The sequence below is a fragment of the Musca autumnalis genome, unplaced genomic scaffold, assembly GCF_047663935.1.
Source record: "Musca autumnalis isolate F117 unplaced genomic scaffold, ASM4766393v1 scaffold_3, whole genome shotgun sequence".
Lineage (NCBI taxonomy): Eukaryota > Metazoa > Arthropoda > Insecta > Diptera > Muscidae > Musca > Musca autumnalis.
The window spans coordinates 18210790-18235213 of NW_027411866.1; the positions used below are offsets into that span (position 1 = coordinate 18210790).

At 31.3% G+C, this 24424-nt stretch overlaps 2 protein-coding genes across 9 annotated transcripts in view; both read right to left on the reverse strand.

The window, feature by feature from the left end:
- LOC141399597 (uncharacterized) overlaps positions 1-24424 on the reverse strand; it is a 416271-nt gene that overhangs the window by 21576 nt on the left and 370271 nt on the right. The window lies entirely within an intron of this gene.
- Positions 1-24424, reverse strand: part of LOC141399598 (inositol-trisphosphate 3-kinase A-like) — a 143778-nt gene that overhangs the window by 10530 nt on the left and 108824 nt on the right. Inside the window, exon 1 of one of the 7 annotated variants that reach the window (XM_073978647.1) lies at positions 16586-17001. The exons of the other annotated variants lie outside the window; for them this stretch is intronic. Coding sequence (XP_073834748.1) covers positions 16586-16903 — 318 coding nt within the window. The 5' untranslated portion in view covers positions 16904-17001. Of the gene's footprint in view, positions 1-16585; positions 17002-24424 lie in introns of those variants that run through there. 7 annotated transcript variants of the gene reach the window in all.

Here is a 24424-nt window from a genome sequence, read left to right on the forward strand (position 1 = left end):
TAATCAGAATTAGTTTATTGGCCTGTAATACAAATGCACGAGCAGTGGCTAACAAAAAAACTGCTTTAAAAGAAAATGCTTATAAAGAAATCTTGTTCTAACATGCAACATAATTGTTGCAACCTAAACCGTTTGGAGTTTTTTCTAAGATTACGAACAAGCAACGACTAACTAAATTTGTCAAACTAAACAAAAAAGAACATGGAAAAGGCCAAAGAACAACAACCACAAAAATATACAAATTTAACTGCTAGGAGCAAAAGTGATTGGAACGAATTTGAAATACCCTGCAAATACAAACAGGCATACAATTAAAGAAAATAGGAAATTGTTTCCAGAATTCTTTTGGCAAAATCCAGAAAATATTGAACCACTGAAAGTCTCCATATCCTTTGAAGAAAGAAACAATTGACCAAATACGCCATCACGCCTTCAAAACACTTGCAAAAATCTCTTCAAACACCTCACAGTGTAAATGGTTCCGTCATTGCCTCCCAAACGCATTGCTGCCTTCGATTACCGCTGAATAATGCGTAGTCAACAATTTACAGGTGTATTTGCAGGCAAATGACACAGCATTTAACACTGCAGAAGCAATGTGTGGCGGACGGACCACCTCTTGTGAGTGCTTGTCGAAATATCAAGCTATGCTGATCATAGCCAAAAAAAAACAAATGTTTGTAAAATGATACCCCCAAAAACGGCAACGCACGCCATGTAATAGCAGCTGCTGCTGCTACTTGAACATGAAGTTTGGAGATGTTGTTATTGGTTTTCAACAGCAATTAAGTCAAGCAAATTTTTGTTAACAGTTTTCTTGTTACGTGTTTGGCATATGGAGAATATCATTTACCTTGTTACAGCGTCGTCCAAGAATGGTGAGGTGGGATTTTAAGTTTGGTAATCTTATCAAAGAAGTCTTGGTGGACTTCTCAAGAAGGTTAGGAGGTTTTCCTATAGAAGTCATGAAGGTCTTCTCAAAGAAAACTTTGGGGTCCTCTCAAAGAAGACATAAAGGTATTCTCTTAATGAAAGACTTGGATATCTTCTTACAGAGATTTGCAGGTCATTCTAGACCTGGAGGTCTTTACCGGGAAGGCCCAGATTTCTTCTTCTGCAGACCTGCAGATCTTCTTATAGGAGACCTGGAGGCATTTTCCTGGAAATCCTGGAGGTTTTCTCAAAGAAGACATGGAGGTCTACTCATAGAAGATCTGGGCCTCTTCTCATGGGAGACCTGGTGGTCTTCTCGTAAAAGAGCTGGGATTCTTATCACAAAAGAACTGGATTACTTTTCATTGAAGATCAAGAGGTCCTCTTATAGAAGACCTGGAGGTGTTCTCTTTGACGACTTCGAGGTCTTTAATAAAAGTCCCTGAGGAGGTCTACTCATAGACGATCTACGCCTCTTCTCATGGGAGACCTGGTGGTCTTCTCATAAAAGAACTGGGAGTCTTCTCACAAAAGAATTGGACGTCTTCTCATAGAAGACCTGGAGGTCGTTTCATTCAAGATCAGGAGGTCCTCTTATAGAAGACCTAGAGGTCTTCTCAATGAAAACCTCGAGGTCTTTAATAAAAGACCTGAAGAATTTTATATAGAAGACACGGAGGTCTTCTATAAGAAGAACTCCACGTCTTCTATAAGAAGAACTGGAGGTCTTCTTATAGAATAACTGGAGGTCTTCTTATAGAAGAATTGGAGGTCTTCTTATAGAAGATCTGGAGGTCTTCTTATAGAAGACCTTCTCATAGAAGATTGATAGAAGAATTCTATAAGAGACCTCCAGGACTTCTATACGAAGACATCCAGGTCTTATATACAAAGACCTCCAGGTCTTCTATACAAAGACCTCCAAGTTTTCTCTACGAAGACCTCCAGGAATTCTATAAGAAGACCTCCAGGTCTTCTATAAGAAGACCTCCATGTCTTCTATAAGAAGATCTCCCGTTCTTCTATAAGACGATCTCCAGGTCTTCTATACGAAGACTTTTTATATGCAGACCTGCAGATCTTCTTATAGAAGACCTGGAGGTATTCTTATAGAAGAACGGGAGATCTTCTTATAGAATTCCTGGAGGTCTTCGTAGAGAAGACCTGGAAGTCTTTGTATAGAACTGGGGGTCTTCTCACAAAACAACTGGACGTCTTCTCATAGGAGACCTGGAGGTCGTTTCATTCAATATCAGGAGGTCCTCTTATAGAAGACCTGGAGGTCTTCTCAATGAAAACCTCGAGGTCTTTAATAAAATACCTGGAGAATTTTATATAGAAGACACGGAGGTCTTCTATAAGACGACTTCGAGGTCTTTAATAAAAGTCCCTGAGGAGGTCTACTCATAGACGATCTACGCCTCTTCTCATGGGAGACCTGGTGGTCTTCTCATAAAAGAACTGGGAGTCTTCTCACAAAAGAATTGGACGTCTTCTCTTAGAAGACCTGGAGGTCGTTTCATTCAAGATCAGGAGGTCCTCTTATAGAAGACCTCGAGGTCTTTAATAAAAGACCTGAAGAATTTTATATAGAAGACACGGAGGTCTTCTATAAGAAGAACTCCACGTCTGCTGTAAGAAGAACTGGAGGTCTTCTTATAGAAGATCTGGACGTCTTCTTTTAGAAGATCTGGAGGTCTTCTTATAGAAGATCTGGAGGTCTTCTTATAGAAGACCTTCTCATAGAAGACGTGAAGGTCTTCTCAAAGAAGAATTCTATAAGAGACCTCCAGGACTTCTACACGAAGACATCCAGGTCTTCTATACAAAGACCTCCAGGTCTTCTATACAAAGACCTCCAGGTCTTCTCTACGAAGACCTCAAGGAATTCTATAAGAAGACCTCCAGGTCTTCTATAAGAAGACATCCAGTTCTTCCATAAGAAGACCACCAGTTCTTCTATAGGAAGACTTCCAGGTATTCTATAAGAGGATCTCCATGTCTTCTATAAGAAGATCTCCATGTCTTCTATAAGAACTCCTCCATGTCTTCTATAAGAAGATCTCCCGTTCTTCTATAAGAAGATCTCCAGGTCTTCTATAAGAAAATCTCCAGGTCTTCTATACGAAGACTTTTTATAGAGGACCTGGAGGTATTCTTATAGAAGACCTGGAGGTCTTCTTATAGAAGACCTGGATGTCTTCTTATAGAAGACCTGGATGTCTTCTTATAGAAGACCTGGAGTTCTTCTTATAGAAGACCTGGAGTTCTTCTTATAGAAAAACTGCAGGTCTTCTTATAGAAGACCTGGAGGAGTTCTTATAGAAGACATGGAGATCTTCTTATAGAATACCTGGAAGTCTTCCTATAGAAGAACTGGTGGTCTTCTTATGGAAGAACTGGATGTCTTCTTATAGAAGACCTGGAGGTCTTCTCATAGAAACCTGAAGTTCTTCTCATAGAAGATTGAAGGTCTTCTAATAGAAGAACTGTAGGTCTTCTCAGAGAAGACCTGGAGGTCTTTTCATAGAAGACCTGTCAAAAGAATTTTCTGTAGAAACATTTTCGATAATTAATTATCGATATAATTTTCTATAAAAAATGTTTGTAATTCGTTATCGATAGAATGTTCTATAGACAATTGATAGAATTTTCTATCGAAAATTTTTCGATAATTCATTATCGATAGAATTTTCTATAGAAAATTTTTCGATAATTCATTATCGATAGAATTTTCTATAGAAAATTTTTCGATAATTCATTATCGATAGAATTTTCTATAGAAAATTTTTCGATAATTCATTATCGATAGAATTTTCTATAGAAAATTTTTCGATAATTCATTATCGATAGAATTTTCTATAGAAAATTTTTCGATAATTCATTATCGATAGAATTTTCTATAGAAAATTTTTCGATAATTCATTATCGATAGAATTTTCTATAGAAAATTTTTCGATAATTCATTATCGATAGAATTTTCTATAGAAAATTTTTCGATAATTCATTATCGATAGAATTTTCTATAGAAAATTTTTCGATATTTCATTATCGATAGAATTTTCTATAGAAAATTTTTCGATAATTCATTATCGATAGAATTTTCTATAGAAAATTTTTCGATAATTCATTATCGATAGAATTTTCTATAGAAAATTTTTCGATAATTCATTATCGATAGAATTTTCTATAGAAAATTTTTCGATAATTCATTATCGATAGAATTTTCTATAGAAAATTTTTCGATAATTCATTATCGATAGAATTTTCTATAGAAAATTTTTCGATAATTCATTATCGATAGAATTTTCGATAGAAAATTTTTCGATAATTCATTATCGATAGAATTTTCTATAGAAAATTTTTCGATAATTCATTATCGATAGAATTTTCTATAGAAAATTTTTCGATAATTCATTATCGATAGAATTTTCTATAGAAAATTTTTCGATATTTCATTATCGATAGAATTTTCTATAGAAAATTTTTCGATATTTCATTATCGATAGAATTTGTTACAGAAATTTTTTCGATAATTCATTATCAATAGAATTTTCTACAGAAAATTTTTCGATAATTCATTATCGATAGAATTTTCTACAGAAAATTTTTCGATAATTCATTATCGATAGAATTTTCTATAGAAAGTTTTTCGATAATTCATTATCGATAGAATTTTCTATAGGACATTTTTCGATAATTCATTATCGATAGAATTTTCTATAGAACATTTTTCGATAATTCATTATCGATAGAATTTTCTATAGAACATTTTTCGATAACTCATTATCGATAGAATTTTCTATAGAAAAATTTTCGATAACCCATTATCGATAGAATTTTCTACAGAAAATTTTTCGATAATTCTTTATCGATAGAATTTTTTATAGAAAATTTTTCGATAATTCTTTATCGATAGAATTTTTTATAGAAAAATTTTCAATAATTCATTATCGATAGAATTTTCTATAGAAAATTTTTTGGTTATTCATTATCGATAGAAAATTTTTTCGATAATTCATTATCGATAGAATTTTCTATAGAACATTTTTCGATAATTCATTATCGATAGAATTTTCTATAGAACATTTTTCGATAATTCATTATCGATAGAATTTTCTATAGAAAATTTTTCGATAATTCATTATCGATAGAATTTTCGATAGAAAATTTTTCGATAATTCATTATCGATAGAATTTTCGATAGAAAATTTTTCGATAATTCATTATCGATAGAATTTTCGATAGAAAATTTTTCGATAATTCATTATCGATAGAATTTTCGATAGAAAATTTTTCAATAATTCATTATCGATAGAATTTTCGATAGAAAATTTTTTGATAATTCATTATCGATAGAATTTTCGATAGAAAATTTTTCGATAATTCATTATCGATAGAATTTTCGATAGAAAATTTTTCGATAATTCATTATCGATAGAATTTTCTATAGAAAATTTTTCGATAATTCCATTATCGATAGAATTTTCTATAGAAAAATTTTCGATAATTCATTATCGATAGAATTTTCTATAGAAAAATTTTCGATAATTCATTATCGATAGAATTTTCTATAGAAAAATTTTCGATAATTCATTATCGATAGAATTTTCTGTAGAAAAATTTTCGATAATTCATTATCGATAGAATTTTCTATAGAAGATTTTTCGATAATTCATTATCGATAGAATTTTCTATAGAAAATTTTTCGATAATTTGTTATCGATAGAATTTTCTATAGAAAATTGTTCGATAATTTGTTATCGATAGAATTTTCTATAGAAAATTTTTCGATAATTCATTATCGAAAATTTTTCGATAATTTATTATCGATAGAATTTATGTTAGAAAATTTGTCGAAAATTCATTATCGATAGAATTTTCTATAGAAAATTTTTCGATTATTCGTTATCGATAGAATTTTTGACAATCCTTTATCAATAAAATTTTTTTATAGATAAATCTCGATCAGTTTTTATCAATACAATTTTCTATAAAAAATTCCATAATTGTTTTATTCTATTGATACATTTTTAATAGAATTTTTTTATCGATTAAGTTTTTTTTATACAATTTCCTATAGAACATGTTTCGATAATTTTGTATCGACAACATTTTCTATAGAAAATTTGTTCGATTATTATAATTTTAAGGACCTCTGTCAGTTTATAATGCATGAAAATAACGCATGGTCCCTAACGAATTATTGTCTGAATGTCAGTGTCATTTATTATTAATTTTTATTGTCGTTCTTGTTGTTGTTATTCTCAGAATAAATGAAGCGTGCTAATTGTTTCAATCTAAGGCCAACTATGTGGGTGGTTGGACAGAGAACATGGATTGTTGTCCTCTGATGATTTCATCAGACAATGAAAACACAATTCAAAGCTAAGCTTTAATATAAAAAATCGTGTGGGCGTTCAATTGGATGACTTGGTGGCGGACTTACCGGCTGCGTGCCTGCCTGCCTCACTTGGTGTTGATTAATGTTGATTAAAAAGTTCAGGGTCTGAAGACTTTTGAACAATTTAATCATCACTGATCTTTGTTAGAATTAATTAATTTATGGAGCATTGGAATTTATGAACAACGGTTATGTGAACTGTAGCCATCGCTTGGAACTTTCGGGTATATCCATTTTTTTATAACATTCTTTATAGAATTTTATTTTCTCCTTAGGTAGGTCTATTGCGTTTCTAATTCCAAAAGCATATTGACTCCCTAAGTATGTGCGTTGTTTACCAAATAGCTAGCTGGCTCGCTTGCTAAGCGGCGTAATGTGTTTGTATTGCTTTTTTTCTAGGTTTTGTTTGTTTGCACCGCTATTCCTTCGCTTATTCAAGCTTCTAATGCCCCCATGTATGGGTGCAAAATACAATAAAAAAAGAAAGATAACAAATTGTGAAAAAAAAAACAACAATCTTTGAGAACACACAAAGCAGGCATTGACGTCAATTCAAATATAAAACAAACGGCGGCGGCGGTGACAATAGCACTACAACAGCACCACGAAACAACAAAAAATGTTTTAGACGATCAACAACACAAGTCTCCACCTCCGCCACAAGCAGTGATAATGCGACTGGCGCTTCTATGCAAAGCCCCTTTTCAACCTGGGTCAATGTAGAAACACGCCTCAATTGATTTATAATAAATGTTTTGAAATATTTGTTTTGACAAATTTTGAGATGGATAACAATGGAGTTTGAAAATAAAACACTAGATGGATTAACAAAGGTGCCATGCCATTCGATGATAAATTAGAACAAAGAGTAAAAAAAATATATTAAGAAGCAAATAAAAAATATAAAAAATTATGAACAGATTTTCTATAGCAAATGTTTCGATAATTTTATCGATGACTCTATTATCGAAAAAAAAAATTCTACAGAAATATTTTTGATACTTTTATTATCGATACAATTTTTTATAGAAAATTTAGATAATTTTATTATCGATATAATTTTCCAGAAAAATTTTCCTTAATTTTATTGTCGATAGAATTTTCTATAGAAAAATTTTCGATAATTTTATTATTGATAGAATTTTCTGTAGAAAATTTTTCGATCATTTTATTATCAATAAAATTGTTTATGTTGATAAATTTTTTTATAGAAAAATTTTCGATAATTTTATTATTGATCGAATTTTCTATAAAAACATTTTCGACGGTTTTTTATCAGAGATTTTTTATAAAAAAAAAATTTCTATAGCAAATGTTTCGACATTTTTTTATCGATTAAATTTTCTATAGAAATTATCGAAAAAATTTTTTGTAAAAAATTCTAATGTTAAGGAAATTATCGAAAAATTTTCTTTAGAAATAAATTAAAATAAAATAAAATTTTTTATAGAAAATGTTTCTATAATTTCCTTATTGATAGTTTTCCATAGGAAATTTTTCTGTAATTTCCTTATTGATAGAATTTTCTATAGAAACATTTTCAAAAATTCCTTATTGATATAATTTTCTATATACATTTTTTTGACAATTTCCTTATCAATAAAATTTTCTACAGAAAAATATTAGATAATTTTATTATCTGGTTACCACAGTGGCGTAATGGTGCGCACACCTGCAATGCAAGCTGAAGGTCATGGGTTCGATTCTCTAGCCAGGCAACAAATTGTCAACGGTGGCAAAATACCCCTCAGTAATGTTGGCGAAATCTCCTGAGTATTTCAGCCATGTAAAACTTCTCAACGAGTGGTGTATTAGGACACGCCGTTGGGACTCGGCGATAAACAGTGGGTCCTATAGCATTGAATCGGGGTGCACTCATTGATATGCGAGAAGTCTCCCTTGTCCATTCTGTGATGCTTATTATCGATAGACTATGCTATAGAAAAATTTCGATAATTGAATTATCGATTGAATTTTCAATAGAAAATGTTTCGATAATTGAATTTTCGATAGAATTTTCTATAGAAAATTTTTCGATAATTTAATTATCGATAGAATTTTCTACAAAACATTTTTCGATAGTTTATTTATCGATAGAATTTTCTATAAAACATTATTCAATAGTTTAGTTATCGATAGAATTTTCTAAAAAAAAATTCGATAACTTAAAAATATAAAACACCAAATATATTTAAAAATTGATCGAAAAATTGTCTATAGAAAATTGTATCGATAATTAAATTATCGAAAAATTGTCTATAGAAAATTGTATCGATAATTAAATTATCGAAAAATTTTCTATAGAAAATTGTATCGATAATTACATGATCGAACAATTTTCTATAGAAAATTGTATCGATAATTACATGATCGAAAAATTTTCTATAGAAAATTGTATCGATTATTAAATTATCGAAAAATTTTCTATAGAAAATTCTATCCATAACTAAATTATCGAAAAATTTTCTATAGAAAATTCTATCGATAATCAAATTATCGAAAAATTTTCTATAGAAAATTCTATCGATAAATAAATTATCGAAAAATTTTCTATAGAAAATTCTATCGATAATTAAATTATCGAAAAATTTTCTATAGAAAATTCTATCGATAATTAAATTATCGAAAAATTTTCTATAGAAAATTCTATCGATAATTAAATTATCGAAAAATTTTCTATAGAAAATTCTATCGATAATTAAATTATCGAAAAATTTTTTATAGAAAATACTATCGATAATTAAATTATCGAAAAATTTTCTATAGAAAATACTATCGATAATTAAATTATCGGAAAATTTTCTATAGAAAATTCTATCGATAATTAAATTATCGAAAAATTTTCTATAGAAAATTCTATCGATAATTAAATTATCGAAAAATTTTCTATAGAAAATTCTATCGATAATTAAAGTATCGAAAATTTTTCTATAAAAAGTTCTATCGATAATTAAATTATCGAAAAATTTTCTATAGAAAATTCTATCGATAATTAAATTATCGAAAAATTTTCTATAGAAAATTCTATCGATAATTAAATTATCGAAAAATTTTCTATAGAAAATTCTATCGATAATTAAATTATCGAAAAATTTTCTATAGAAAATTCTATCGATAATTAAATTATCGAAAAATTTTCTATAGAAAATTCTATCGATAATTAAATTATCGAAAAATTTTCTATAGAAAATTCTATCGATAATTAAATTATAGAAAATTCTATCGATAATTAAATTATCGAAAAATTTTCTATAGAAAATTCTATCGATAATTAAATTATAGAAAATTCTATCGATAATTAAATTATCGAAAAATTTTCTATAGAAAATTCTATCGATAATTAAATTATCGAAAAATTTTCTATAGAAAATTCTATCGATAATTATAGAAAAATTTTCTATAGAAAATTCTATCGATAATTAAATAATCGAAAAATTTTCTATAGAAAATACTATCGATAATTAAATTATCGAAAAATTTTCTATAGAAAATTCTATCGATAACTAAATTATCGAACAATTTTTCTATAGAAAATTCTATCGATAATTAAATTATCGAAAATTTTTCTATAGAAAATTCTATCGATAATTAAATTATCGAAAAGTTTTCTATAGAAAATTCTACGGATAATTAAATTATCGAAAAATTTTCTATAAAAAATTCTATCGATAATTAAATTATCGAAAAATTTTCTAGCATTATCGAAAAATTTTCTATTATCTATAAAGTTTTTTCCAATATATTTCGATAACATTATTATAGATTGAATTTTTCGTAAAAAAATTGTTGATGATTTTTATATCGATAGCATTTCCCCTAGAAAATTCATTGAATTTTCAATAGAAAATGTTTCGATAGTTTATTTATCGATAGAATTTTCTATAGAAAACTTTTCGATAATTTAATAATCGACAGAATTTTCTGTAGAAAAATTTTTCGATATTTTATTTACCGATAGAATTTTTTGTTTTCGAAAATTTCTATAGAAATTATTTTTCTATATATTATCGAAAAATAATTTTAGTGTTGTAGTAATTTTTATAGAATATTTTGCCATAATTTTATTATCGACAGAATGTTCGAAAATTGTGTAATCGATAGAATTTTCTATTCGTAGGCAATTAAATTATTAAAAGAGCTTTCTATAGGTAAATGTTCGACAATCGTGTTATCGATAGAATTTTCTGTAGTACATATTTCTGTAGTTAAATTAACGATAGAGTTTTCATTAGAAAAATAATTAAATGGGATTTTCTATAAATATCGAGAAATTTTCTATAGAAAATTCCATCGATATAAATATCGAGAAATTTTCTATAGAAAATTCCATCGATATAAATATCGAGAAATTTTCTATAGAAAATTCCATCGATATAAATATCGAGAAATTTTCTATAGAAAATTCCATCGATATAAATATCGAGAAATTTTCTATAGAAAATTCCATCGATATAAATATCGAGAAATTTTCTATAGAAAATTCCATCGATATAAATATCGAGAAATTTTCTATAGAAAATTCCATCGATATAAATATCGAGAAATTTTCTATAGAAAATTCCATCGATATAAATATCGAGAAATTTTCTATAGAAAATTCCATCGATATAAATATCGAGAAATTTTCTATAGAAAATTCCATCGATATAAATATCGAGAAATTTTCTATAGAAAATTCCATCGATATAAATATCGAGAAATTTTCTATAGAAAATTCCATCGATATAAATATCGAGAAATTTTCTATAGAAAATTCCATCGATATAAATATCGAGAAATTTTCTATAGAAAATTCCATCGATATAAATATCGAGAAATTTTCTATAGAAAATTCCATCGATATAAATATCGAGAAATTTTCTATAGAAAATTCCATCGATATAAATATCGAGAAATTTTCTATAGAAAATTCCATCGATATAAATATCGAGAAATTTTCTATAGAAAATTCCATCGATATAAATATCGAGAAATTTTCTATAGAAAATTCCATCGATATAAATATCGAGAAATTTTCTATAGAAAATTCCATCGATATAAATATCGAGAAATTTTCTATAGAAAATTCCATCGATATAAATATCGAGAAATTTTCTATAGAAAATTCCATCGATATAAATATCGAGAAATTTTCTATAGAAAATTCCATCGATATAAATATCGAGAAATTTTCTATAGAAAATTCCATATAGAAAATTCCAGTTTCAATAGAAAATTCCATCGATATAAATATCGAGAAATTTTCTATAGAAAATTCATACATCGATAAAAATATCGAGAAATTTTCTATAGAAAATTCATACATCGATATAAATATCGAGAAATTTTCTATAGAAAATTCATACGTCGATATAAATATCGAGAAATTTTCTATAGAAAATTCATACATCGATATAAATATCGAGAAATTATCTATAGAAAATTCTATCGATAATATTATCGAAAAATTTTCTATAGAAAATTCTATCGATAATATTATCGAAAAATTTTCTATAGAAAATTCTATCGATAATATTATCGAAAAATTTTCTATAGAAAATTCTATCGATAATATTATCGAAAAATTTTCTATAGAAAATTCTATCGATAATATTATCGAAAAATTTTCTATAGAAAATTCTATCGATAATATTATCGAAAAATTTTCTATAGAAAATTCTATCGATAATATTATCGAAAAATTTTCTATAGAAAATTCTATCGATAATATTATCGAAAAATTTTTTATAGAAAATTCTATCGATAATATTATCGAAAAATTTTTTATAGAAAATTCTATCGATAATATTTTCGAAAAATTTTCTATAGAAAATTCTATCGATAATATTATCGAAAAATTTTCTATAGAAAATTCTATCGATAATATTATCGAAAAATTTTCTATAGAAAATTCTATCGATAATATTATCGAAAAATTTTCTATAGAAAATTCTATCGATAATATTATCGAAAAATTTTCTATAGAAAATTCTATCGATAATATTATCGAAAAATTTTCTATAGAAAATTCTATCGATAATATTATCGAAAAATTTTCTATAGAAAATTCTATCGATAATATTATCGAAAAATTTTTTATAGAAAATTCTATCGATAATATTATCGAAAAATTTTTTATAGAAAATTCTATCGATAATATTTTCGAAAAATTTTCTATAGAAAATTCTATCGATAATATTATCGAAAAATTTTCTATAGAAAATTCTATCGATAATATTATCGAAAAATTTTCTATAGAAAATTCTATCGATAATATTATCGAAAAATTTTCTATAGAAAATTCTATCGATAATATTATCGAAAAATTTTCTATAGAAAATTCTATCGATAATATTATCGAAAAATTTTCTATAGAAAATTCTATCGATAATATTATCGAAAAATTTTCTATAGAAAATTCTATCGATAATATTATCGAAAAATTTTCTATAGAAAATTCTATCGATAATATTATCGAAAAATTTTCTATAGAAAATTCTATCGATAATATTATCGAAAAATTTTCTATAGAAAATTCTATCGATAATATTATCGAAAAAATTTTTATAGAAAATTCTATCGAAAATATTATCGAAAAATTTTCTATAGAAAATTCTATCGATAATATTATCGAAAAATTTTCTATAGAAAATTCTATCGATAATATTATCGAAAAATTTTCTATAGAAAATTCTATCGATAATATTATCGAAAAATTTTCTATAGAAAATTCTATCGATAATATTATCGAAAAATTTTCTATAGAAAATTCTATCGATAATATTATCGAAAAATTTTCTATAGAAAATTCTATCGATAATATTATCGAAAAATTTTCTATAGAAAATTCTATCGATAATATTATCGAAAAATTTTCTATAGAAAATTCTATCGATAATATTATCGAAAAATTTTCTATAGAAAATTCTATCGATAATATTATCGAAAAATTTTCTATAGAAAATTCTATCGATAATATTATCGAAAAATTTTCTATAGAAAATTCTATCGATAATATTATCGAAAAATTTTCTATAGAAAATTCTATCGATAATATTATCGAAAAATTTTCTATAGAAAATTCTATCGATAATATTATCGAAAAATTTTCTATAGAAAATTCTATCGATAATATTATCGAAAAATTTTCTATAGAAAATTCTATCGATAATATTATCGAAAAATTTTCTATAGAAAATTCTATCGATAATATTATCGAAAAATTTTCTATAGAAAATTCTATCGATAATATTATCGAAAAATTTTCTATAGAAAATTCTATCGATAATATTATCGAAAAATTTTCTATAGAAAATTCTATCGATAATATTATCGAAAAATTTTCTATAGAAAATTCTATCGATAATATTATCGAAAAATTTTCTATAGAAAATTCTATCGATAATATTATCGAAAAATTTTCTATAGAAAATTCTATCGATAATATTATCGAAAAATTTTCTATAGAAAATTCTATCGATAATATTATCGAAAAATTTTCTATAGAAAATTCTATCGATAATATTATCGAAAAATTTTCTATAGAAAATTCTATCGATAATATTATCGAAAAATTTTCTATAGAAAATTCTATCGATAATATTATCGAAAAATTTTCTATAGAAAATTCTATCGATAATATTATCGAAAAATTTTCTATAGAAAATTCTATCGATAATATTATCGAAAAATTTTCTATAGAAAATTCTATCGATAATATTATCAAAAAATTTTCTATAGAAAATTCTATCGATAATATTATCGAAAAATTTTCTATAGAAAATTCTATCGATAATATTATCGAAAAATTTTCTATAGAAAATTCTATCGATAATATTATCGAAAAATTTTCTATAGAAAATTCTATCGATAATATTATCGAAAAATTTTCTATAGAAAATTCTATCGATAATATTATCGAAAAATTTTCTATAGAAAATTCTATCGATAATATTATCGAAAAATTTTTTATAGAAAATTCTATCGATAATATTATCGAAAAATTTTTTATAGAAAATTCTATCGATAATATTTTCGAAAAATTTTCTATAGAAAATTCTATCGATAATATTAACGAAAAATTTTCTATAGAAAATTCTATCGATAATATTAAATTTTTAAATAATATTATCGAATTAATAGAATTTTCTATAGAAAATTCTATCGATAATATTATCGAAAAATTTTCTATAGAAAATTCTATCGATAATATTATCGAAAAATTTTCTATAGAAAATTCTATTAATTCGATAATATTATCGAAAAATTTTCTATAGAAAATTCTATCGATAATATTATCGAAAAATTTTCTATAGAAAATTCTATCGATAATATTATCGAAAAATTTTCTATAGAAAATTCTATCGATAATATTATCGAAAAATTTTCTATAGAAAATTCTATCGATAATATTATCGAAAAATTTTCTATAGAAAATTCTATCGATAATATTATCGAAAAATTTTCTATAGAAAATTCTATCGATAATATTATCGAAAAATTTTCTATAGAAAATTCTATCGATAAAATTATCGAAAAATTTTCTATAGAAAATTCTATCGATAATATTATCGAAAAATTTTCTATAGAAAATTCTATCGATAATATTATCGAAAAATTTTCTATAGAAAATTCTATCGATAATATTATCGAAAAATTTTCTATAGAAAATTCCATCGAATAAATATCGAAAAATTTTCTATAGAAAATTCCATCGATATAAATATCGAAAAATTTTCTATAGAAAATTCCATCGATATAAATATCGAAAAATTTTCTATAGAAAATTCCATCGATAAAAATATCGAGAAATTTTCTATAGAAAATTCCATCGATAAAAATATCGAGAAATTTTCTATAGAAAATTCCATCGATATAAATATCGAGAAATTTTCTATAGAAAATTCCATCGATATAAATATCGAGAAATTTTCTATAGAAAATTCCATCGATATAAATATCGAGAAATTTTCTATAGAAAATTCCATCGAAATAAATATCGAGAAATTTTCTATAGAAAATTCCATCGATATAAATATCGAGAAATTTTCTATAGAAAATTCCATCGATATAAATATCGAGAAATTTTCTATAGAAAATTCCATCGATATAAATATCGAGAAATTTTCTATAGAAAATTCCATCGATATAAATATCGAGAAATTTTCTATAGAAAATTCCATCGATATAAATATCGAGAAATTTTCTATAGAAAATTCCATCGATATAAATATCGAGAAATTTTCTATAGAAAATTCCATCGATATAAATATCGAGAAATTTTCTATAGAAAATTCCATCGATATAAATATCGAGAAATTTTCTATAGAAAATTCCATCGATATAAATATCGAGAAATTTTCTATAGAAAATTCCATCGATATAAATATCGAGAAATTTTCTATAGAAAATTCCATCGATATAAATATCGAGAAATTTTCTATAGAAAATTCCATCGATATAAATATCGAGAAATTTTCTATAGAAAATTCCATCGATATAAATATCGAGAAATTTTCTATAGAAAATTCCATCGATATAAATATCGAGAAATTTTCTATAGAAAATTCCATCGATATAAATATCGAGAAATTTTCTATAGAAAATTCCATCGATATAAATATCGAAAAATTTTCTATAGAAAATCTATCCATCGATATAAATGTCGAAAAATTTTCTATAGAAAATTCCTTCGATATAAATATCGAAAAAATTTCTATAGAAAATTCCATCGATAAAAATATCGAAAAATTTTTCTATCGAAAAATTTTCTATAGCAAAAATTCCATCGATATAAATATCGAAAAATTTTCTATAGCAAAAATTCCATCGATATAAATATCGGAAAATTTTCTATAGCAAAAATTCCATCGATATAAATATCGAAAAATTTTCTATAGCAAAAATTCCATCGATATAAATATCGAAAATTTTTCTATAGAAAATTCCATCGATATAATTATCGAAAATTTTTCTATAGAAAATTCCATCGATATAAATATCGATTTATATCGAAAATTTTTATCATAAAAATTAATTATGGAAAAATCGTGAACTAAGAATTGTATCCACATTTGTAATGAATTTTTTTACTTATGTCGATAAAAATGTTCCTTAATATTTGCTATCGAAATGTTTACATTCACTTAATGACCTTGAGTCCGTGGCTTTGAGGTTGCAATTCCCGCTTATCTCTTACGTTTTTATTTGAATTTTAAATTTTTTTTTGTTTTTTCGTTTGGTTACCCTTCCTTCTTTGTTTATATTTACCTTTTTCGTTTCGACATAAAATTCACACGCGTCTGACGACGATGACAACAGTGCTGATGAGGTTATTAGCACCGTTGATGGCTGGGGATTGACAACGTATTTGCCATGATTTCGAAAACGTTTGCGCACGAATGCAAATGAAGCGGAAAAATAACGCCGGCCCACAACAAAAGCGGAGGAGTGGGAGTTAGACGAGTTTGCCGCCAAAGAATGTTGTAAAAGATCTTGTGAACTGTGGCTGTTCTTCTTGGGCGTTAGAGATATTGAAGAAGTAAAGGAATAATCGTAAAGTTCCGCTGACGATTTGTAAAAGGACATTGAGATCGTTTGTTATAAGATATTGAAAAAAAACCAAAACAAAAAAATATTGAAATTGTTTACACGCGTTACGCTATTTTTCTACATTTTAACACTTTCAGTTATTAACTCAAACTGATTATGGAAAGCTGAGATGCATTTTTGTGCAGCTACTGCCAAGACAGAAATCGTCATCGCCAAATGCTTAGCTGCCTGAGTTGTTGGACGCATTTGGTATTTGCTGGTCCGTGGTGGGGATTTCAGCTTCTGTCTGCTGATCTGTCATTGTTAAATAAGACATTAAACATGGTGTCATTGTTGCTATTGTTATTGTTTTATTAAAAATTATGATTGTTTTAATTATAATACTGACGTCTCTGAAATAGTTGCCTTGTGGCATTTGAAGAGAATGGAGAGAGGGACCATGTAGCATGATGGTGATGATGACAATAAGCCGCCACCACCACCACCATAACTTTGTTGTTTTTCTGCAATAACACAGTCTAACGTCACATTAACTTTTAAGGCCCCCACGTTCAACCTGTTGTTGCTGGCTCCGTGTGTGTCTCCACAAATGCAGTTTGCCTTTATAATTTATGACGCTTTTGGAAACATTTTAACGTTGCTGATGACGTTTTTTTACTAGCAGCGTAGCTTTTTGCTTCTCTGCTGTTAAATGCCTTATCCACAACCCAAACAGCAACTGTCATAACCACTAAATGTCTCACAGATAGCATTGAAGATTTATTACCAAGAGGTGAATTATTTTTACTGTGATTTGGGATTAGAGATTGTTGTTTTAGTGGTGATGAGTTTTAAATATTTGAAAAAGGTGTCTTAATTAATTGGTGAAAGGGATTTGTGTGAAACTTCTTTGAAAAACTTTCTTAGTATTATTTATATTTAAAGGTAGTTCAAGGGCGTATGAGGCATGACAACGCTCATACGACATAATTTAACGATTTTGTAACTGTGGCAACAAAAACTGCTGCTTCATCTAAGATTTCCGGTTATTTAGCACGAATTCTGTCTCACAAAAATGTTATTATTTTTTACAGAGGCATCTTCCAAGCTTATTATGGGTTATAACCACGGTAAAACAAATCAAAAATAGAGCAGATGGAGTACGTCCAATGAAAGTAGAGTACAAATAGAGTACTGTACTCTATAATAGAGTGCGGTTGCTCACCGTAATGATAACACTAATTCGACACATAGAACGAGCTTTGAGGCAACTGTTGAACCTCATTTTAAATCCGCTTTATATGTGAGTTACACAAAACATGCATAGTTTACAACATCCAATCTAGGGAAGTAATTTCGCAGGGGGTTTCTGATTGTCAAATGATGTAACCAGACTTCTACGATGAAATAGTGGACTTTATGAATCGGAAAAAGATCAAGATCGCGGCGGTGCAGGAAACCATGCTGAACGACCACAGCTCAGTACGTTGTGATGGTTACAACGTAATAAGGAAGGATCGCACCAGATGTGGAGGTGGGGGATTAGCTTTCCTTTTGCACCATTCTGTTCAATACAGACCTATCTCGCTTGAGCCTGCCTCTAATGACCCGTACATGGAATGTATGGGGGTAGCAGTCAGGTGTGGAACTGCCGAGATAGAGTTGCTGAACGTACACATCCCGCCGAGAAATGGCTGTACCTTAGATTATAAGCCTGACATTAGCCCGCTTTTGGAAGGTAATAATCGTCTGGTCCTGGGGGACTTTAATGCGCATCATGAGATGTGGCATTCGGCCCTCGGAAACGACCAGAGAGGTATAGCGCTGGCTAAGCAGATTGATAGCTCTACGTTTTGCTGGGTCAATGAGTACGCCCCTACCAGAATTAGAGGAGCGTGTCATAGTTCGCCTGACATAACCATCGTGTCACCTGGTCTGACAAATGACGTCACCTGGCAACCCCTCATTTCCCTTGGATCAGACCATCTCCCCATAATTGTCTCCATCAACCGTCAGCAGACAACCCGATTTCATCACCTCTGAACGCCGCACATTCGTCAATCATGGGAAAGCTGATTGGCCGAGTTTCAGAGAGTTCACCAATTACCGCTTCAGAGAATTGCCCAATCCTTCTGATGTTCGGGTAGCGGAAAGGACGTTCCGAGACATCAATAATGCTGCAGCCGCTCGCCATATACCTGCTGGTCGAATACCCGAAGTAAAACCAAATTTCCCAGCAGAGGCGACAGGATTAGGAAATGAGCGTGATGAGCTTTGTCGAACCAACCCCGACGACCCCAGAGTCAGGGAGCTGACACTGAAAGTTAACAGGCTGGTCGGCGAACATAAGCGGAAAAAGTGGTTAAATCATTTGAAGAGTTGCAACATTGGAGCCGGTATAAGTAAATTGTGGACAACGGTTAAGTCACTCTCGAACCCCGGATGGTGGGATGACAGGACCTCAGTCACGTTTGGCGACGTTACGTTGACTGACCCGAAGAGGTGTGCAAGTTACTTTAATCGACAGTTTTTCGAACACCCCGAGAGTGACAGGGCGAAGAGAAGAGTGTTACGTCGCATTAGATCCCTTCCTGCCGAGAATGAACCACCACAGTTAACAATGGATGATGTTGCGAATGCCATCAGGAACGCTAAATCATCCAAAGCGTTGGGCCCTGACGGAATTTCCATGGTAATGTTGAAACAGCTGGATGAGCCGGGAGTAGAGTATCTCACTAATGTTGTCAACCTGTCGCTAGCCACCCTTATTGTTCCCGAAGTCTTGAAAATGGACAGGGTGGTCCCGCTACTGAAGCCAGGCAAGGATGCCAGCAAAAGTGAATCGTACAGGCCGATTTCGCTTTTATCACCTGTAGCGAATACCCTTGAGGCCTTAGTCCTCCCCAGCATTAGAAATAGCTATCAAGTTGCCGATCATCAACATGGATTCCGTAAGCAGCACAGCACGACAACAGCGCTGCACGCCATATCCACACATATTTGTCGAGGACTCAACCAGGAGCGGCCGTGTGATAGAACAGTGATGGTGGCGCTTGACTTATCAAAAGCCTTTGATACTGTCAAGCATTCCACGCTGTTCGAGGACATCGAGCAGACAACCCTCCGGTCAAGTCTGAAACGTTGGATAATCAACTATATGTGTGGTCGCCAGTCGTTTGTGGAATTCAGGAACATGAAATCCAAGCCCCGTAGGGCGAAACAGGGAGTTTCCCAAGGAGGGGTGATATCTCCGGAACTGTTTAACCTCTACCTTTCCTGTATTCCGCCCCCTCCAGACGGCATTGAGATCGTAACGTATGCGGATGATTGTACCATCCTGGCGTCAGGTACCTACCCTGATGACATCTGTGAGAGACTGAACTCCTATTTAACCGATCTTACCACATTTTTCCACGCGAAGAATATGCAGATATCCGTCACTAAATCGACTGCCACTCTGTTCACCACATGGACGGCGCAGTGTAGAAGAGAGTTGAATATCAGGGTCGATGGTAGCAGAATTCCGACCACAAACTGCCCCAAAATTCTAGGGATCACATTCGGCACAACTTTCACGTCGTCCGCCAAGCGTACTCATCTGACTCCAGTGGATCTGTGGTTACATCCCATCGAAGTAGCCAACTTCCTGGAACTGGAGATAGACCCAGAGCCAGATTGAACAGGAGAACGAATATACAAACATAATAATAAAACACTGTTACAACAACAACCAGACTTCTATCGCAAATATGGCAAGGTAACAATATTATTTACATGGATAGATCTTCTAGGCGTATAAATGGTGGCAATACTTATACGACACATAGATTTACGCTCATAACCGCAGCAACATGTGTTTGTTTCTTTGTTTTCGTCTTCTAAATTCACACCAAACTCCAGATTTCCTAAGAACGCAACTTGCAGAGGACTCGCCCACAAAATCCATGGATAGATACTCAAGAGCGATTCTTAAGACTGCTTTCAAACAGATAAACGAAGTTTCGTTATTAGCAGCACAAGTCCTATAGGCCAACGATTTAAGAATTTGCTTACAAACCGATAAACAGCACTAATACGCCATAGAGTCCCATTTTTAAAACATTGTCTCACCTTGTTGCGAGCATAAATGAAGTGAACATCATTAATTCATGAGAACGCTGGCAGAATTCTTTTTGTTATTCTTTCTGGTGAATCCGGAACCGACCTGATCTGGTAGATATATTAAGATGTGTAACTTACTTACTTAGCTGGCCCATTACAGAACATTTGTTCCATAGACCGAACTAAGAAAAGATCTCCAATTCTCTATGTTTAGTTCTTCGCCTTCTGGAATACCGGGCCTTGTCATCTCTTCATCCACTTGTTTGCGCCATCTATTCTATGGACTGCCAATTCTGCGTACACCGCCATGTGGCTCGAATTTATACGCCTTTTTAGCGGGTTCATCATCGCTCATTCTTATTATATGGCCTAGCCAACGCAATCGCTACATCTCGATACGTTTAACTATATTGATGTCGTTGTATAGCAGATACAGCTCGTGGTTCATACGACGTCGATATTCACCGTCAACGCAGATCGGTCCGTAGATCTTTCGAAGCATTTTTCTCTCAAACACGCCAATCACTGCCTTATCTGCTTGCGCAAGTAACCAGGCTTCGGAACCATACATCAGCACGGGTAGTATCAGTGTTTTGTAAAGCGTTATTTTTATTATTATTATTTTTTTTACGAGTTGTGGCTTTGCTTTTAAAGTGCTTACTTAAGCCAAAGTAGGACTTCTGGCCAATACAATTCTTCTTTTTATTTCACAACTGATGTCGTTTGTTGTGTCTACGGCGGTGCCGAAGTAGACGAAGTCCCTTACTACCTCAAAATTATAGGAACCAACGTCAACAGTTGACCCGATCTCAATGGACGCATTGCGCGTCGACACCATCAACTTGGTCTTCTTGCCGTTTACCGTCAGACCCACTTTAGCAGATTCCCCTTTGACCTTCATAAAGGTATCGGTTACATCTTTTACTGATCGTCCCATGATGTCTATATCATCAGCATAAGCTGGTAACATCTGGCTATTGGTGTAGATTGTGCCACTTCTTTTGACATTTGCCACTCGTATAACCTTTTCTAGCAGGATGTTGAAAAGATCACACGAAAGGCTGCCTCATTGTCTGAAACCTCTTTTGGTACCAAACTCTTCGGAGAGGTTCTTTCCTATTTTAACTGAAGATCTTGTGTCAGTTAGAGTCATTTTACAAAGCCGAATGAGCTTTGCGGGGATACCAAATTAAGACATTGATTGGAATACCTTTGAACGTAGCAGGCTGTCGAAGGCTGCTATAAAATTGACCAAAAGGTGGTATGTGTCGATCTACATTTGCCGCAAGGTAAATATCTGGTCAATGGTGGACTTGCCAGGTCTAAAGCCGCATTGGTAAGGTCCAATTATTTCGTTGACCATGGGCTTAAGTCGTTCGCACAATATCCCTGACACTATCTTGTAGGCGATAGGGAGAAGACTTATGCCCCTATAGTTGGAGCATAAAGTCTTATCTCCTTTCTAATGGATGGGATACAGGATGCTCAGGTTTCAGTCGTCGGGTACGCGTTCTTCCTGCCAGATGGTGCTAACTAGCTGATGCATACACCTTATCAGCGTGTCGCCTCAGGTTTTAAACAGCTCGGCTTGTACGCCATCAGCTCCTGCTGCCTTATTATTCTTCAGCCGGTTTATTGCTGTCTTTACCTCATCTTGGCCGGGTGCTATACATTCTATACAATCTTCTGAGATTGGATCTGTGGTATCTTCGTCGACTTCGCTACTATTGGATACCAATATCCTTAGCACACTATCTGTATCAGTTACCAGATTACCTTGCTGGTATCTACAGTAGGATGTGCCAGTTCCAAAGCCATCAGTTTGATGTTTTACTCTTTGTTAGAATTTTCGGACTTCATTCTGTCTCCTGTACATCTCGAATTGTTCACACTCCCGCCTTTTCCATCTCTCTCTTTTTCCTGCGGAAAAAACGTTTCTCCGCTCTCCTTTTCTCCCGATATCTCTCTCGTGCGCTACGCGTTGCTATAGATTGTAGAGTAGCCCTATATGCCGCATTTTTCTCTTTGGTAGCAGCACGTAACTCCTGATCATACCATGGATTCCTTAGTGGAGGTCTCTGGTATCCAAGTACTGATTTTGCGGCTGTTTGCATCGAGTGAGCAATGTTTTGCCATTGTCCTGATATGTTATCGGGACGAGGAGTGCTTTGATTAAGCAGTTGGGTCAGTTGAGTGGAATATGCTGTGGCTATCTGTTGTGATTGCAGCTTACCGATGTCCAACTTCCGTGTTGTGTCTGTTCGCACTTTGTTTGTTACGTTTAATCTGGTACGTACCTTTGCTGCAACAAGTTAGTGGCCCGAGTCTATGTTTGCACCTCGGAACGATCGTACATCCAACACGCTTGATGCATGTCTTCCATCTATCACAACGTGATCGATTTGATTTCTTGTTCTTTGATCTGGTGACAGCCAGGTGCCATTATGAATATCGAGATGCTTATATCTGGTACTGCTAACTACCATGTTTTTTGCAGCTGCAAAGTCTATCAGCCTCATACCATTGTCAGATGTTTCACTGTGGAGACTGAATTTCTCGACTGTTGGGCCAAAGATATTCTCCTTTCCAATTTTGGCATTAATATCGCCTAGTTTAATTTTAATGTCACGGACAGGGCAACGGTCATAAGTTTTTTCTAAGCGCTCGTAAAATATAACTTTGGTCTGTTCGTCCTTGTCTTCAGTAAGAGCATGAGCGCAAATAAAGCTGATGTTGAAGAATTTTGCTTTTAATAGAATTGCAGCAAGTCTTTCATTCACTGGGGTGAAGCTGGAGACCAGGTGTTTTAACCTCCGACCAACTACAAATCCGCAACAAAACTTATTCTTTGTGTCATGGCAGCTATAATACAGTGCGTCACCTTTAGGTATTGTTGTGACGCCTTTCCCATTCCATCCTATTTCCTGTATGGCAGTAATGTCGGCCTTGTACTTTTCAAGTACACCTGCCAGTGTGTAAACTGCACCTTCTCTATAAAGAGTGCGAATATTCCAGGTGCAGATCCGCAGATCATGGTCCTTAAAACGTTTGCGGGGTTCGTCAACTTTAGAGGGGTTTGTTTTTCTTTTCTTTCGTTTTTTCATCGTAGGCTGTTTTTCTAGGAGAGGGTTACTAACCCTACGCCCAAACCCAAGTTTTTAACGTTCTTATGAGTGACCGCGCGTCACATGTTAGCTCCCTACCTTTAACGGGTGTTAAAGGCAGTTCCCCAGATGACACCAAGGGGAGGTCAGTGTCCACTTGAGATGAAAGAGGGACCAAGATAAATCCTGGGCTTTGGTATCTTCCACCCATGTGTGACGTAGGGGATGTGTAAATTATTCACTAAATCGGTCACTTCCTTCAAGAGTTATGGTGCGCACAATTTTTCCGAACATTTTCGGACTATTGTGGGGGAGGTACCTGAAGGTGTGTACCGATATGGCTTATCTTCGAACTTAAACTAAGTTTGGACAA